The 16693-nt window shown below is 59.5% G+C and overlaps 2 protein-coding genes across 4 annotated transcripts in view; one reads left to right on the forward strand and one right to left on the reverse strand.

Moving 5' to 3' along the window:
* Positions 1-5867, forward strand: LOC130875817 (amyloid-beta A4 precursor protein-binding family A member 3-like). 2 transcript variants are annotated; one of them, XM_057772054.1, is made up of 11 exons: positions 1-176; positions 1219-1909; positions 1991-2030; positions 3931-4076; positions 4162-4248; positions 4331-4492; positions 4618-4788; positions 4896-5108; positions 5237-5356; positions 5443-5580; positions 5684-5867. In XM_057772054.1, exons 2-11 carry the CDS (start codon positions 1334-1336, stop codon positions 5753-5755), a joined length of 1725 nt encoding a protein of 574 aa, XP_057628037.1. In that variant the 5' UTR covers positions 1-176; positions 1219-1333; the 3' UTR covers positions 5756-5867. The 2 variants fall into 2 exon arrangements, with proteins under 2 accessions (XP_057628037.1, XP_057628036.1); XM_057772053.1 differs by having other exon boundaries at positions 1-97.
* The window catches only part of LOC130875815 (tight junction protein ZO-3), an 18339-nt gene continuing 7489 nt past the window's right edge, over positions 5844-16693 (reverse strand). For both annotated transcript variants that reach the window (XM_057772049.1, XM_057772048.1), the window contains exons 2-21: positions 15817-15873; positions 15637-15746; positions 15160-15262; positions 14119-14446; positions 13441-13544; positions 13084-13243; positions 12797-12905; positions 12610-12671; positions 12173-12239; positions 11876-12032; positions 11361-11469; positions 10030-10270; positions 9452-9660; positions 8800-8895; positions 7756-7826; positions 7334-7544; positions 7146-7246; positions 6623-6883; positions 6461-6507; positions 5844-6057 (exon numbers count right to left, since the gene is read on the reverse strand). In XM_057772049.1, the coding sequence (XP_057628032.1) occupies positions 5955-6057; positions 6461-6507; positions 6623-6883; positions 7146-7246; positions 7334-7544; positions 7756-7826; positions 8800-8895; positions 9452-9660; positions 10030-10270; positions 11361-11469; positions 11876-12032; positions 12173-12239; positions 12610-12671; positions 12797-12905; positions 13084-13243; positions 13441-13544; positions 14119-14446; positions 15160-15262; positions 15637-15746; positions 15817-15864 (2697 nt within the window). In that variant the 5' untranslated portion in view covers positions 15865-15873 and the 3' untranslated portion in view covers positions 5844-5954. The remainder of the gene's footprint in view (positions 6058-6460; positions 6508-6622; positions 6884-7145; positions 7247-7333; positions 7545-7755; positions 7827-8799; positions 8896-9451; positions 9661-10029; positions 10271-11360; positions 11470-11875; positions 12033-12172; positions 12240-12609; positions 12672-12796; positions 12906-13083; positions 13244-13440; positions 13545-14118; positions 14447-15159; positions 15263-15636; positions 15747-15816; positions 15874-16693) is intronic.

The following is a 16693-nucleotide window of genomic DNA, read 5'->3' on the forward strand; positions in this document are numbered from 1 at the left end:
TTGATGATCCGGATCCAAAGCTGGGATCCCAGAGAGCTGCTGAGTCTCCAGCAAGGACGGACGGACCTGGTCATCCCGGCCCGGGCCGGAGGCACAGGTACTGCGCCCGCGCGGGACCAGACGGGGCGACCCGAGGCCAGTGTCTGAGATTTAGGACCGGGGCCTGAGATCTGAGGGTCAGTGCCTGAGTTCTGGGGGTCAGTGCCTGAGTTCTGATGGTCAGTGTCTTAGTTCTGAGGGTCAGTGCCTGAGTTCTGGGGGCCGGACCCTGAGTTCTGAGGGTCAGTGCCTGAGTTCTGGAGGCCGGACCCTGAGTTCTGAGGGTCAGTGCCGGAGTTCTGGGGGCCGGACCCTGAGTTCTGAGGGTCAGTGCCGGAGTTCTGGAGGCCGGACCCTGAGTTCTGAGGGTTAGTGTCTGAGTTCTGGGGGTCAGTGCCTGAGTTCTGGGGGCCGGACCCTGAGTTCTGGGGACCGGAGCCTGAGTTCTGGGGGCCGCAGACTGAGTTCTGGGGGTCAGTGCTTGAGTTCTGGGGGCCGCAGCCTGAGTTCTGGGGGTCAGTGCCTGAGTTTGAGGGTCAGTGCTTGAGTTCTGGGGGTCAGTGCTTGAGTTCTGGGGACCAGAGCCTAAGTTCTGGGGGTCAGTGCCGGAGTTCTTGGGGTCAGTGCCTGAGTTCTAGGGGCCGCAGCCTGAGTTCTGAGGGTCAGTGCCTGAGTTCTGGGGGCCGCAGCCTGAGTTCTGAGGGTCAGTGCCTGAGTTCTGGGGCCGCAGCCTGAGTTCTGAGGGTCAGTGCCTGAGTTTGAGGCTCAGTGCTGGAGTTCTAGGGGCTGCAGCCTGAGTTCTGAGGGTCAGTGCCTGAGTTCTGGGGTCCACAGCCTGAGTTCTGAGGGTCAGTGCCTGAGTTCTGGGGGCCGCAGCCTGAGTTCTGAGGGTCAGTGCCTGAGTTCTGGGGGCTGCAGCCTGAGTTCTGAGGGCTGCAGACTGAGTTCTGGGGGTCAGTGCCTGAGTTCTGGGGGCCGCAGACTGAGTTCTGGGGGTCAGTGCCTGAGTTCTGGGGTCCGCAGCCTGAGTTCTGAGGGTCAGTGCCTGAGTTCTGGGGGCCACAGCCTGAGTTCTGAGGGCCAGTGCCTGAGTTCTGGGGGCCGCAGCCTGAGTTCTGAGGGTCAGTGCCTGAGTTCTTGGTTGGCCCCTGTGTGAAAAGGAACTTCTTTCCTGTGCAGGCCTCATGGGGACCGAGACTGTCACCTGTCGGATAGTGGCTTTCCTAAGAGATTTCACCTGGCATCATTGTTCTTCAGCCTGGTGACGATGCCAGCCTGAACCTGGGTTCCAGACATGGAGTTTCTGCCAGACGCCCAGGACCCCCTAGGGCTCCCAGCCATGGACTTGGAGGAGCCCAAAGGCCCCAAGGTGCCCCCTGAGGACCACCCCTCCAGTACCCAGTGGGCCTCGGGACCTGGAGGACCTGCCTCCCTGAGCGAGATGGAGCTGGATGCATCTGGTGTGCAGGTGCTGGTCCAGCAGCTGGAAGCTCTGCCTGGTGACTTGGGTGGCCCGTTCCCAGATGGAGAGCCTTGTCCCCTGCACATTGCCACTGGCCAAGGCCTGGCCACCCAGGACAGCACAGACTCTGGTGGGCTCTTGTCCGCCGACGCGGGCGGGGATGACCTTCTGGGTCTGCTGAGGTGTGAGACATCTCTGCCTGCCCAACCGGGACCCCCAGATCCTCCACAGACCACACCCCGTTTGCTGCAGCCGCCTGAAGAGCCAGAGGGGGACCCAGGATCCCCAGGGTGGATGGAGGGGGTGTCGGCAGAGCCAGCAGACAGCAGGAGTTCCAGCAGCTCCCCAGAGCCCTGGCTAGAGACAGTGCCCCTGGTGACACAGCAGGAGCCACTTCTGGGTGCTCAGGTAACACCCCAACTCATGAATCCTGACCTCGGCCTGCAGCGCAGCCCGGGGACCCAGGCCTGTTCCTCTTCTATCTTCCAGAGCCCTGAGACCCTGGCCTCATGCCCTGCTGTCTCAGAGGGTAAGTGTTCCTTCTCACACAGGACCAGAACAGCCTTCTAGAACAGCCCACAACCAGACTCCCAAACTTGATACGTTTGCCCTGAGGATGCAGGGTTAGAGAGGATGGCTGAATGAGACCCTGGATGGCTAGAAATGAGATATAGGATGGAAAGTATCCTAGAAACCACTGTCCACAAGGCCAGCTCCAGACTGCTGTGGGAGAGTGCTCCTAGGACCTAAAGATGACATTTACAGGACTTTTTTGTTTGTTTTGCTTTTATTTTTCAAGACAGGGTTTCTCTGTAGCTTTGGAGCCTGTCCTGGAACTAGCTCTGTAGACCAGGCTGGCCTCAAACTCACAGAGATCCGCCTACCTCTGCCTCCCGAGTGCTGGGATTAAAGGCGTGTGCGCCACCACCACTTCGCAACGCATTTATAGTTTTGTGCGAATTTTTGAGGGCTGGGAGGTATCTAAGTGGATACGGCACACCAACATGAGGACCTGGGTTTGAATCCAGGGAGGCATCTGAGTGGATACGGCACACCAGCATGAGGACCTGGGTTTGAATCCAGGGAGGCATCTGAGTGGATACGGCACACCAACATGAGGACCTGGGTTCGAATCCAGGGAGGCATCTAAGTGGATACGGCACACCACCATGAGGAACTGGGTTCGAATCCTCATTGCTCACTCAAGGAGCCCAGGAGCCTGTGCAGCCCTGCATCACAGAAGATTCTAGGGCTGTGGTTAATGCTATGATTTATCTCAGGGGTGTCCAAGCTGATGGTTTTGCCCAGTTTTGCATAGGCCTGAACGTTCTAGAACCACAGAAAGAACAGGATCCTACGTCAGCTTCAGGGTGACCTGGAAGTTGCAGGTCAGCATATGGGCATGCTGGCACCCACCTGACTCCAGCACACGGGAAGCTGGGATGGGATGGCAGGTTCCATACTGGCCTGAGCTGCATAGGCCCAGGGCTAAAGAAAGGTTAAAAACCAAAGTGGTCTGGAATTGAGGAAGGGTCTGTCAGCCTTGCAGCTCGGATGGAAAGGGATCCTGGCACTCAGGAGTCCAGAAAGACTAGGGTGGAAGAGTTTCTGGCTGCCAGGGGCAGGGAATAGCGCGGGTCTCAGCAGTGTAGCAGTTTACAGGGTCTGGGCGAAATTGCTTGAGTGCTGTCAAGGACCTGGGCTTTAGATGCTGTGGATTTTCTGGGCTGTCTGGAGAGAATTCTAGGTAACTATGGAAAATGGCCTTGAAGCCAGGTGGTGGTGGCGCACACCTTTAATCCCAGCACTCGGGAGGCAGAGGCAGGCGGATCTCTGTGAGTTTGAGGCCAGCCTGGTCTACAAGAGCTAGTTCCAGGACAGGCTCCAAAGCTACAGAGAAACCCTGTCTCGAAAAAAAGAAAAGAAAGAAAGAAAAGGGAAATGACCTTGATCCTCCTCTTTTTTGCTTTTTTGCACTTATTTATCTTTTTTGCATTTATTTATTGCTTATGACAGAAGGGGCTTGGAGGGTGGCTTGTGGGAGCAGTTCTCACCGCCATCATGTGGAGTCCCCGGGGTCGAACTTAGGGTGTCATGCTTGGCTGCAGAGCGCCCTGTACCCCGCTGAGACATCTTGCTGGCCTCTGCCCAATTCTGGAATGTTAGGGGTTTGAGACACCACAGTGAGGTCATTGGCTTTCAGCCCGGTCAGAAGGTTAGTCTAGAAGAGGGGTCCGTGAGCCCCGGGTCCTGCTGAGGGTGATGCTTCGCAGGAGTTCTGGGAGTGGCGGGTACACAGCAGGCTAGCCGACACTGGAGCTGGAGTCCTGTGGATCTTTCTAGAACAGGCGATGGAGCACTGCGGGTCTAGCCTATACCAATCCCCGGGACGGGCCTGGCCTGAAGGTGCCCCTCGCTGTCACCCGCAGTTCCAGGTCCCTGTGGACACGAGGAGCTCGTGGACGGTGTCATCTTCACTGCAAAATATCTGGGCTCCACCCAGCTGCTGTCAGAGCGCAGCCCGCCGCCCAGCACGCGCATGGCGCAGGCGCAGGAGGCTGTGGACCGCGTCAAGGTGAGCCAGGGTGGAGTTGCTGGGGCTGCATGGCGTGGTGTCCTGGATGACCACGAATCCCCGTGTCCCACCCCCCTCCACACAGGCCCCCGAAGGTGAGACTCAACCGATGGCAGAGGTGGACATCTTTATCTCCACCAAGAGGGTCAAGGTGCTGGCCGCCGACTCACAGGTACCCAGAGGGCCAGGCTTTGGCTGTGGTGGACTCTCGGGAATCTCCAGAGGTCCCCAGCCCATTCATCGCGTGTCCACAGGACGCCCTGATGGACCACGCCCTGCAGACCATCTCCTACATTGCAGACATCGGGCCTGTGCTGGTCGTGATGGCCCGGAGACGGATGGCCAGGAGGACCACTCCCCAGGACCGCGGTCGGCGTCTCTACAAGATGCTGTGCCATGTCTTCCATTCGGAGGATGTAAGCAGCCGAGCCCTGCCTGCCCCCTCCTTGAGTTTGACTCAGAAACCGTGAGGTTTCTTGAAGGTGTGGGCCTTGGAACTGGGGCTTTGTAGGGTGCGAAGGCGCTTGCTGTCCTCCCACAGGCCCAGTTTATCGCCCAGGCCATCGGCCAGGCCTTCAGCATCGCCTACAGCCAGTTTCTGCAGGAGAATGGGATCGACCCCAGCCAAGTGGGCACGCGGCCCTCGGATGCTGCCAGCCACCCGCACAACGGCGACCTGGACCACTTCTGCAACAGCCAGAACTGCAGGGAGGTGAGCGAGGGCTCGGGCCCCGCCCCTGCCTTACAGAGGGCCCTCGCTAGGCCCCGCCCATGCGGCCCCGCCCCCTCTGAGCCCCGCCCACGCGGCCCCGCCCCCAGGTCTGTATCCAGAAGAGGCCTGGAGAGGCCCTGGGCGTCGCCCTGGTTGAGTCCGGCTGGGGCTCGCTGCTGCCCACCGCTGTCATCGCCAACCTGCTTCACGGGGGCCCTGCCGAGCGCTCGGGGGCCCTCAGCATCGGGGACCGTGTCACCGCCATCAACGGGACCAGCCTGGTGGGGCTGTCCCTGGCCGCCTGCCAGGCCGCCGTGCGTGTGAGTCGTGGTTCCGCGGGGACCGGGCCCCAGGGGTGCCACTGATCACAGCCCCACGCCGCCCGGGGGATAGGCGGGTGGGTAGACTGAGGCCTGCGGAGGCCTAAACGGCACGGTGGGTCCCTCAGGACGTGAGGCGACACTCGTCAGTGACACTGAATATCATCCACTGCCCTCCGGTCACCACGGCCGTCATCCGGCGGCCCCATGTGCGCGAGCAACTGGGCTTCTGCGTGGAGGACGGCATCGTGAGGCCGGGACCTCCGGGCCGGGTGTGGGGTGGAGGCTAGCCCACAGCCCAGGGACGGGTCCTGAGCGCCGTGTCTCCCCCCAGATCTGCAGTCTGCTGCGTGGGGGTGCGGCCGAGCGCGGGGGTGTCCGCGTGGGACACCGCATCATCGAGGTCAACGGGCAGAGCGTGGTGGCCATGCCCCACGCGCGCATCATCCAGCTGCTCACCGAGGCGCGGGAGGTGAGAGAGGGGACATCACCCGACCTCAAACCCTGTCACCCCTGCCCCTCACCCTGCACCATCGCCCTGACCTCACCTCTAACCCATCACCCCTGACCCCTAGATTCACATCAAGACGATGCCAGCTGCCACCTACCGGCTGCTCACGGGGCAGGAACAGCCGGTGTACCTGTGATCGCCCTGCCCACGCGTGCCTTCGTCCCGGCCACCACCTCTATCAGCCCACGGGGACCCCAGAATCCTCAGCCTTATATTACTTTCTAATGTTAAAGAAAATTAAAGGTTTATTAAATGGTCAGAGGCTCTGGGTCCTACAAGGGAAAATGAGGCTCCAGGGAGCAGGAGGCAGGGCTTGTGACCTCTCAGGTCACAGGTCACAGGTCGGTGGCTGGGCCCCAGTCGTAGGCGTCATCATCCGAGGACTCAACATCCCGGGCTCTTGTGAACTTCCTCCTTAGAGCTTCGCGCTCGTAGGTCCTGGGGGCAGAAGTGGGTGCAGGGCGGCGATGGGGTGTGCGGTGGGGAGGACGGTGGGGAGCGGGTGTGGGTGCGCGGTGGGGGAGGGGGTGCGCGCTGGGGAGGACAGTAGGGAGAGGGTGTGGGTGCGCGCTGGGGAAGGGGGTGCGCGCTGGGGGAGGGGGTGCAGGTGCCCGGTAAGGAGGAGGTGGGGATGCACAACGTGACCTTGTCCCACCGACCCCACCAGGCATTTAACTGTGGGCTGGGACTTGCAAGTAAACTCCTTCCCATCCTGAGAAGCCACAGCCCCAATGCCCTTCCTTCATTAGGCTTTCTTTATCCTCAAGTCCTGACTGGGTGGGGTGCGAAGTGGCTCTGTGGGAGGCGCCTCTCCGCCCCTGAGTCCCTCAAGGGCGCTTACCGCATGCTGTCCTCGCGCCACTGGCCCTGGGGATGGCGGCTGCCAGCCTGGAGGGAAGAGAAAGGCCGTGACCCGCTGACAGGCGCAGAGGGGGTGAGGGTGGGGTGACTGACTAGGCGCACAGGAGGGTCCCACTCCCCCACCGCGCGGGGCCGTGCCCACCTGCGTCTCAAACTCGGCAGTGATACCCCCGTGACCCCTCAGCCCCTCGTGGTCTTCCACCCATGCAGGCTCCGAAGACCGGGCCAGAGCGGGGACCGGGGGCTCCTCATCGGCGTCCTGGGGCCCGCTGCCCTCGCCGTCCGTGTAGGCGCCGTCCGTGTCCTCGTAGTCGCTGTTGGCCCGACTGTCACAGCTGAGGTCCCCGGAGCTGGCATCCAGGCCGCGGCCCGGCAGATCAAGGTCCTCGGATGAGCCGTCCAGCTGTGGGGAACAGGATGCTGTGACCCCGAATGCCAGCCTCCACTACCCCATGCCCGGCCACGACGTCTGATGGGTGCCTTTGCTGGGGTTCAGCTCTGGACAACTTCTATGCATCCTACAAAGTCCCGGATCCAAAGTCCAGCCCTAAGGGCAGGAGCTTGCTCAAGCAAAATCTTGGCTACTGTGTACTAGGAAGCCACAACCTGGTTACTTATGGGGTTCGCCCAGGCTATGTATGCCCTCCTTTCTCCGCACCCCGCACCTGGTCTTCCGCAGTCCAGATAGGCCGCGTCTGCTGCTGCTGCACCACGGCCTTGATCTCCTGGTACCAGGAGTCATCGGTACCGTGCAGGGGAACAGTGGCTGCGAAGACGAGGGCAGACGTCACCCCGGCGCCTCCTCTACACGCCCCCCCCCCCGCGCGCACTGCCCTCCCCACCCCCCCTGCACCTGTGAAGAGGTGCCCGCTGTGTTTCTGGAGCTTCTGCGCCTGTGCATATAGGCGGCGGCTGCTGCGGCGGGAGGCCGGGGCCAGCCACTCCCGCAGAGCCTTCAGGGCCGGGCGGCTTTCGGGGACGCAGAAGATCACGATGGGGTAGTACTGCACGTAGTTGAGGCGCTCGATGGCTGAGGGGGTGACGTCCAGGAGCGCGTGCCTGTCCTGGGTCACGGGCGGGGTAAGGGGCAGGTGAGGGGTCCGCTGTGGCTGGGAACCCGGATCCACAAGTGTACGGCTCCGGGTATTCGAACTCGGGTCCTCAGGGGTGTGGGCCTGAGACCCGCGTCCCGCAGGAGCCCGCAGCGCACCGCTGCCCCAGAGGGGATCCCTCCGTGCCCATGCGGGGCCTCAGGTTCCCCATGCCTGTGCTTACCCTCTCGGCGATCACCCGCACCGTATCCAGTTTGATGATCTTGGATGGGTTGTCAGTCCGGGACACGCTTTCTGAGGAGGCAGGGGACCCGGCTAATGCCATCCGCCGTCCACCGTGTCCCCCACCGCGGTGTGCACACTCACCCCAGCCCCTTTCCCACCCTCCCACTTCCTGTGGCTCCGGGAAGTAGGACCTCACCCCACCGCCCATGGGGGTTTCTTTCTTTTCCTGGCTGAGTAATAGTCCACCACGTGCCTGTCTGGGGCCCGACTTTCCATCCTTCCGCACATCAACCCCAGCGATTGTATTTCCTGATGACTAATGGGGTTGCAGATGACTTTGCCCTTTGAACGCCACCCAGCCTCCTCCAGGGGCCTCCTCTCTGAGCAGCCTGAAATCTGTCCTATCTGGTTCTCCCTGTGAGGAGCCCTCTAAGACTCCCAGCCCCCTAGAGCCACCCCACCTGCTAAACGCTCACTCCTAAACCACACCCACGGGCCTCGGTTTCCCCTTTTAACATTTTAAAAGATGGAGTTGATATAGCCCAAGCTGGCCTCTAGTTATGTAGTCAGCGCTGACCCTGGACTCCTGATGACAGGCCCAGTTTATGCTGAGATGGAGACATGATTTGAATACAGAGTTTCATTAAGTTGCCCAGGCTGTCCTGAAAACTGCTATCCTCCTGCCTCAGCCTTGAAGCAGCAGGGATCCTAGGTGGGATGATGTACTGACGTGCTCATAGTTAAAAGTGAAACGGAATTTTAAAAATAAAGAAGAAAAACTGAACAACTCTTCAGCAAATGAGAAGGTGGTGTTTGCCTCGGTTCCCAGAGACCAACAGACTGCGCCCAGATCGATTGACAATGTCTGGCCCTGGCATTGAGTGTAGTGGTTGGCGTGAGATTGATGCTGTCTGGCCTGGGCACGGGAGTGGGAAGGTGGGGGTGGGTAGGACCTGGCATTGATTGATGCTGTCTGGCCCTGGCACGGATCGGGGAGAGGGTGGGACACCCCCTTCATGGCTGCCCTCATCCCATGTCTTACCCGCAATTTCAAACTGGTCGGGCATCTCTGCCGTCAGCCTCTTCATGGCGATGTCGGCCACTGGTCCCAGGATCACCACTGGGCGCTTAAAGCTGGCTGGGAAGAGGAGAAAGTAGCGGTCAGGTTCGGGGTCAGGGTGCTCAAGCCAGAAGCCTGGGAAGTTGAGGCAGGAGGATTGCTGCAAGTTCAAGGCAGGCAAACAAAGGAAGTTCTGTTTTGTTTCTGATCCTATTTGGTACTACTAGATGTGGAACCGACTGGCAAGTAACTACAGTCACACTGTGTCTGGCCCTTGGTTTGATTTTATAAATAAAGTTTTATTGAGATACCATCTATCTGCCTGCCTCTCCTGCTGTGCAGCCAACTGAGTACAGTTGGGCCGAGAGAGTCAAAAATGCCTGAGTTTTTTTTTTTATTTATTAAGATTTTTAGTAATTTATTTAGACACAAGGTCTTTCTGTGTAGCCCTGGCTGTCCTGGAACTCACTCTGTAGATCAGTCTGGTCTCAAACTCACAGAAATCCCTCTGCCTCAGCTTCCAGGGGGGGGGGGGTGCACAGGTTTGTGCTATCCAACAGAACCAAGGGGAAGGCAGGCAATGGCCTTGAGGCCCTGTGACCTGGGGAGGAGGGTCCCTCCCACGACCACCCACCTTCTCGCAACACCACGCGTTCGTAGGGTGGGTAGTGTCCCTGCTTGGTCAGCACTGACAGGTCCTCGCGGCTCCGCTGCGTCTTCTTGGTCCCTCTGCGGAGACCCCGGAGCCGCCAGAACTCTGCCCGTGGGTTGGAGGCCAAGGGAGCGCCTGGGCCAACGCCCGCTGCCCGCTGCGCAGCCTCCAAACTGGCCAGCTGCTCTGCCCTGGGGAGCACAGGGGACATGAGGGGCAGAACACGGCCTAGAGAGGCAGGACCAAGTCAGGCTGAGGACCCTGAACTGGGGACATCCGGGGTGGGTCCTTAGAGGAAGGCGGGAAAGGCTGCGCTGCTGATTCTGAAGAGAGAATGGGGCTACAAGCCAAGGGATGCGGGGCCTCTGGATGCTGGTACCCGGGAGGGGTTGGATACTGGGAAGGAACTCTGCCTCAGAAATCAATGGATAAATAAGGCCATATCTGCGCTCAGTATACAGTGGCGGCAGCACACTCCCCCGCTCACAACACTGTGACTCACCCCAGGGAGTCCTAGGCAATGGGGAAACTGAGGCTCGAGCTTGGGGAGCTCCTCCCACCTGCTCTGATTGGGGATGACGCCGCGTTCTTGCTCTCGGAGATCTCTGCCCATGCGGGCGGCCAGCCAGAGGCCCCCACGACCACCGTAGCCAGACCCTGAGCCACGGTACAAAGTGTCCACCACGTGGAAGACATCACCACGAGTGAAGCCCAGGCCATAGGGTGGGCTCGGCTCCAGCTCGAAGTGCGTGCGGATGTAGAAGGAGTCACCCACGCGGGACTGGATCATCTTCCTGAAGACTGAGGACAGAGGTGGGGGAGGGTGTCTTCGCGAGCTCCTCAGGGGCCCATCCCTCCCTGGGGACCTCGCTTGGGCAGACACAGTGCGCTGTCCCTGCGGGGCCTGGAGCTTTGGGTCTTAGTTTTATTTTATTTATTTGTTTGTTTATTTGTTTATTTTTGGTTTTTCGAGACAGGGTTTCTCTGTAGCTTTGGAGCCTGTCCTGGAACTAGCTCTTGTAGACCAGGCTGGCCTCGAACTCACAGAGATCCGCCTGTCTCTGCCTCCCGAGTGCTGGGATTAAAGGCGTGAGCCACCACCACCCGGCTTTTTTTTTTTTTTTTTAAGATTCATATATTTCTTGTGTATGCAGTGTTCTGCCTGCACCCCAGATCTCATTACAGATCGCTGTGGGTTCTGGGTTCTGGGCGGGAACTGAACTCAGGACCTCTAGGAAAAGCAGCCGGTGCCGTTAACCACTGAGCCATCTCTCCAGCCCCCTTGGGTTTCTCTGTGTAGCCCTGGAACTCTCTCTGTCGACCAGGCTGAACTCCACTCGCCTGCCTCTGCCTCCCGAGTGCTAGCATTAGAGGTGCGCACCATCATGGTGGCTGGTGGCGGCCAGAGGTTGATGTTGGACTCACCAGCTCTGCCAGACTGGCGTGACCCCGGGGATGCTCCTGTCTCCACATCCCCATAGCTGGTCCAGGGCTTAGAGTCTGGCTTTTTGGTTTTTTTTGTTTGTTTGTTTGAGACAGGGTTTCACTGTAGCCCTGGCTGTCCTGGAACTCACACTGTAGACCAGTCTAGCCTCCAACTCAAGAGTTCTGCCTGGGCCGGGCGGTGGTGGCACACGCCTTTAATCCCAGCACTTGGGAGGCAGAGGCAGGCGGATCTCTGTGAGTTCGAGGCCAGCCTGGTCTACAGAGCTAGTTCCAGGACAGGCTCCAAAGTCACAGAAAAACCCTGTCTCGAAAAACCAAAAAAAAAAAAAAGAGTTCTGCCTGCTCATGCCTCCCAAGTGTTGGGTGGTGTACCAACACCACCTGGCTAGTGTCTGGATTTTCACGTGGGGTCCGGGCGCCTGCGGGACACCTCAAGGACACTCACTGTCCTGCTTGCTCTGCATCACAAGCTCCAGGTCCTCCCCCGGCAGCAGCTCCAACAGGAAGTTCACAGCTTCCTCCCGGGTCAGGTTCCGGAATGGCATGCCGTTCACCTGCCGGAAAAGGGGTAAGGGTAATGGGGTGGGGCTGGCACCTGAGCCACTGCCTCCCCAGTGTCTCTGTGACCGGATCTCCCCCCACGGCTGAGTGTCATACAGACCCAGGGAGGACCCAGACTTAGTACACACAGCCAAGTCTGAAAGCCTCAGGCAGTGTTGAGGGGCCCAGCCCCATCCCTTTACCACGTAAAAAATCTCCAGGTTAGTGAGAGAGCTCAGCGGAATTGCTTGCTATGCAAGCATGAAGACCTGAATTTGAATCCCTGCCACCCATGGAAAAAGTCAGGTATGGGACGCAGGCCTGTGATCCCAACGATTCAGGGATAGTAAGTTGCAGGCCAGCCTGGGCTACCAGGAGGACCCAGGGCCACATTCCCGGGGCCTGCTGTCCCCGTGTCACCTGTAAGATCTCGTCCCCTTCCTGGATGCCCTGACCGTCGGCTGGGCTGCCTTCCTGCACCCCGGACACGAAGATGCCCACGTCGTTGCCGCCAGCCAGCCGCAGGCCGATGCTTGCACCCTTGGGGAAGCGCACGACACGCGTGTCGGGGCTGTAGCTACCAGAGAGGAGGGTGATCAGGCCATCGTGGCGGTGGGTGCTGACATTCCACAAGCAGGAAGTTAGGGTTACATGGGCTGGGAGGACGGCTGCAGGATGTGGGACCTCTGGAATCACATGCTCATCTGATATACTCACCCACGATCTGACAGGCTCTGCTGGCTGGGGACCCGGTAAATGTCATAGCGGGTTTCTCCAGGATACTCTACGAGAAACCGGCAGCCTTCATTCGTTCAGATTAAACAAATACTGCACAGAGCAAAGAGCCAACCGAGATGGGGCTACACCCTCCTCCCCCAGCACCTCACTGGAGGATTCTAGGCAGGGCTCCACCCTGACCACGCCCACAGCCCATCACTGGAGGATTCTAGGCGGGGCTCCACCCTGACCACGCCCACAGCCTATCACTAGGGATTCTAGGCGGGGCTCCAGCCTGACCATGCCCCGCAGCTCCTCACTGGGGGATTCTAGGTGGAGGATCCCCTGGCCACGCCCCCAGTCCCTCCTTTCCCCTCCCTGCCTGGCTTTTAGCATAGCTGCTGCAGGTGAGGAAGAGTGCAGCCATGAGTGCTCACCTGGTTCAGCAATGGCTCTCGAATCCACTGACCGTTCCCGCCTCCGGGGCTGCGGGCTCTCCCTGGGTGAAACGAGAGCCCAGTGAGTCGGAGTGCATCTGCATGGGCCCCCCCCCAGACGTAGGGTCACCCCTGCAACTAGGCAGAGCAAGGGTCTGGCCTCTCACAGCCTCCACCCTGCACTCACATCGGAGAGTTTGGCTGGCTGGCCTCGGGGCTCCGCTGACTCTGCAGAGGTGGTGGAGGGATGTGGGATGGGGGCGCCTGGGACAGTTCCGAGGTCAGGTCTGAGATGTCTGTAGAGGAGGGGCAGCGGGTCAGCCAGGGTCGCACCTGGTCTTGGCATTCATGTCACACTGGGAACCACGCAGGCCCTGAAGAGCCCGCTGTGCCGCTGTGGACTTGCGAGGCTTGAGGTCAGTTCTCATCCCTCTCTGAGTCTCCGGGAGCCAAGCTTGGAGTTGCCCTCCTCACCTTCCATAAGGGAGCTGTCGCTGTCACTCACTGCGGGAGGGATGTTCACCAGGAACTGCCCGCTATCCCTCAGCACCAGCAGTGCCAGCTCCCCCTCTGACTTCTCGATGAGTTGCCGTGTGTCGCTCAGGGACAGATTCGCACTGGACACCCCATTGATCTGAGAGGGTTCGGTAGAAACAAACAACCCGAGTGTCGAGAAGCAGCATGGGATTGAGGGGGGACTGGAAACATTTGGCTTGGGGAGGGATCCCGAAGCAGACAACAAGAGGATTGGAAATAATTCCTGGTGCTGGGAGCACAGCACTGCCCGCATTGGTCTCAATTTCCCCACCTCAAGCATAATCCTGGCCTCACCTGCAAGATAAGGTCTCCTTCCTGCAGCCCGCCGTTCCGGGCAGCGAGGCCAGAATCTGTGATGTGTTTTATGAAGATCTGGCTACCCAGCTTCACTCCAAACTCTGGAGGGGAGAAGAGGGAACTCTTTAGCCAGGAGACCAAGATCATTTAACCTGACTTTGAAGTAACGTATAATCCTCCTGCTTTAGGGGCGGGAGAGGTGGCTCAGAGGTTAAGAGCACTGCTCTTCCAGAGGATCTGGGTTCAATTCACAGCACCCACATGGCAGCTCATAACCATCTGATGCCCTCTTTTGGCTGCAGGCAGAACACTGCACACATAATACTAAATACATAAGTCTTAAAAAAAATTTCCTGGCCGGGTGGTGGTGACGCATGCCTTTAATCCCAGCACTCGGATCCCACCACAGAGGCAGGCGGATCTTTCTGACTTTGAGGCCAGCCTGGTCTACAAGAGCTGGTTCCAGGACAGGCTCCAAAGCTACAGAGAAACCCTGTCTCAAAAAACAAAAAAATGAAATTTCCTGCTTTAGCCTCTAAAGTGGGCGGGGTCCACCCTGGCCACACCCCCTGACTGGAGGATTCTAGGTGGAGAGAGGGTAGGGGGGCATCCACCATGTTCCCTGCGCCTGAGGATTTTTTTTTTCTGTTTTGGGGTCCAGCCCAGTCCCCTCACCCTCGCTGTTTCTTCTCTTCACCAGCACGGACTTGTGCGGCCTCATGAGCACATCCTGCTTCGGCAAGCGCTTGTAGCCAGATACCAGGTCCAGTCCGTTGGGCTCAGATCTACCACCCGAGCTCTGGTGCCGGTGACTACCCACGCGGCTACGGCGTCCTGCCTTGGTCCGGCGAGAACGCTCACCCCAAGATCGGCCAGAGCCGCTGGAGGAGTCGCCCTCATAGCCCCGGCCATGGTCAACTTCCTCCCGGTCTGAGAGCTGGTGGCCCGGTGATGTGCTGGCCTTGGTGACAGGTAGCTGCACCCTGCGAGGGCGCTTCACTGTCTGTGGGAGGGAGGAGAGACGTCAGAAGAGGTAGGAAGAGTGGACCTTAGGGAATCCAGCCCCTCTCTGGGCTCAGCACCAAAGCTGTCATCTGACTGGGCCCGTGTGTGACTCTGTGGGGGAGGGGGTCCCGATATGAGCACAACGTGGGCTCTTTCCCCAGCACAGCAGCTATCAGGAGCAGGTCCTTCGCCCATCAGTCCAGGATGGCCACTCTGACCATACAAGGGACCCAGGCAGGGGGATCAAGACTTAAAAACTAGGGACTGGAGAGGGGGCTCAGCGGTTAGCTCACTGGCTGCTTTTTCATAGAACCCGAGTTCAGTTCCCAGCACCCACAAGGTAGCTCACAACTGTCTGTGACTGTGGTCTCATGGTGTGTACTCTTTCGGTGGGCAGAGAGATGTCCAGGCAGACAAAACACCCACATACGTAAAATAAATAAGTTTAAAAAAAAGAAGGAAAGATTTCGGAAAAGAGACTGAGAAAAATAAAAAGGAAAAAGGGAGCTAGCTGTACCTGCCTAGATTCTTTCAGTGAGGGGCTGGGGCGTGGTCAGGGCGGAGCACAGACTCAATGTGCCCTATCCTGTGTTCCATTCCCAGCACTCCCAGAAAAACATGCTAACGGAATTATATATGCTCCCGCCAGTATCACAGGACCTCCTGGCTTATTGAGTGTGGACTCAGTTTCCCCAACTTATGCCCACTCACAATGTTGGCCGTTTTGTTGCAGGTTTTCAGAATCTGGATGGCGAAGGCAGACGTGACGTTCTCCACGGAGACCCCATTCACCATGACGATGTGGTCCCCGGTCCTGAGGGAGTGGCCCAAGTGAGGAAGCTCAGGGCTGCACCCAGCCCGTGGCCATTCTTTGGTGTACCCAGACTGGTTCTAAGTAGATGTTTTGCTTTTTCCGTCCTGCCCTCCGGTGTATTCTCTCTCTGTCTCTGCGTCTCTGTGTCTTTTCCTCCCTCCATCACCCATGGCTCTGTCCACCGGATTCCAGGAACCCTGTTTGCAATCTTTCTGTTCCAGTTCCCTGCCATCTTGCCCTGGGGCTCTGCCCTGCCTCTGGGACCGGGAAGTGTTAGGGACAGGAGGCCCTGTTGACAGAGCTGCAGGTGCGGGGGAGGGGGGGTCTGGCCCTTATGCTCCCCCCTACCGCCCCCATCGCGTTCCGAGTCTCACTGGAGCCTGCCCACGGCCGGGCCTCCGGGCACAACGTCGGACACGACCACGGATCTGCTGTCGGGGTCGTGGCCTCCAGAGATGGCGATGCCGAAGCCGCGGCGGGGGTCCTGAGGGACACAGGGCGTTACTTCCCGGGCCCAGGGGTTCCCCCTCCGTCAGGGCCAGGCTGCAGCTCACCTTGTACAGCGTGGCCGTGTGCTGTTCCCAGATGGTCAGTTCCTCCATGTCTGCCACCTACGGGGACAGGGACAGGCTCATGGGGCCTGAGAAGACCACCTTCCTCGGGGGCAGCCACAAGGGCGTCCTGCCTGCCCCCAAACACCAGCCTCCATCCAGCTCACAGGCTGGGCCTCTCCTCCAGATCTGCCTCCGGGGCTCCCCCCTTTGTGGAGCTAGGTGACCCCCCCTGCGGAGCTGTGTGACCCCCCTGCTGAGCTGTGTGACCCCCTCTGCTGAGCTGTGTGACCACCCTGCTGCGCTGTGACCCCCCCTCTGCTGAGCTGTGACCCCCTCTGCTGAGCTGTGTGACCCCCTCTGCGAAGCTGTATGACCCCCTCTGCTGCACTGTGTGACTCCCCCCTCTGCTGAGCTGTGACCCTCCTCTGCGAAGCTGTGTGACCCCCTCTGCTGAGTTGTGACCCCCCCTCTGCTGAGCTGTGTCACCCCCCCTACTGAGCTGTGTGACCCCCTCTGTGAAGCTGCGTGACCCCCTCTGCGGAGCTGTGTGACACCCCCTGCTGAGCTGTGACCTCCCCCCTGCTGAGCTGTGTGACACCCCCCATCTCCCCAGTTCTGATCCCTGGGCTTTAGTTTGCTTTTGGGGGGCGGGGCGGGCGTGGGATTCTTGCTCCGTCGCCTAGGTAGCTCCAAACTCATGGCCATCCTCCTGCCTCAGCTCCTGGGTGCCGCAGGCACCACAAACCCTGGCTGACTTTCTTCAAGCGCTGGGAAAGGTCCCCGGCTGTGGAATTTTTATTTCTTGCTTTCCTTTAAGATAAGGCTCTGGAGGGTGCCTGGGCTGCTGGGGGAGGGGAGGCAGGTGGCCGGGCCTGTC

This window comes from Chionomys nivalis, chromosome 6, assembly GCF_950005125.1.
Source record: "Chionomys nivalis chromosome 6, mChiNiv1.1, whole genome shotgun sequence".
NCBI classification, from domain to species: Eukaryota; Metazoa; Chordata; class Mammalia; order Rodentia; family Cricetidae; genus Chionomys; species Chionomys nivalis.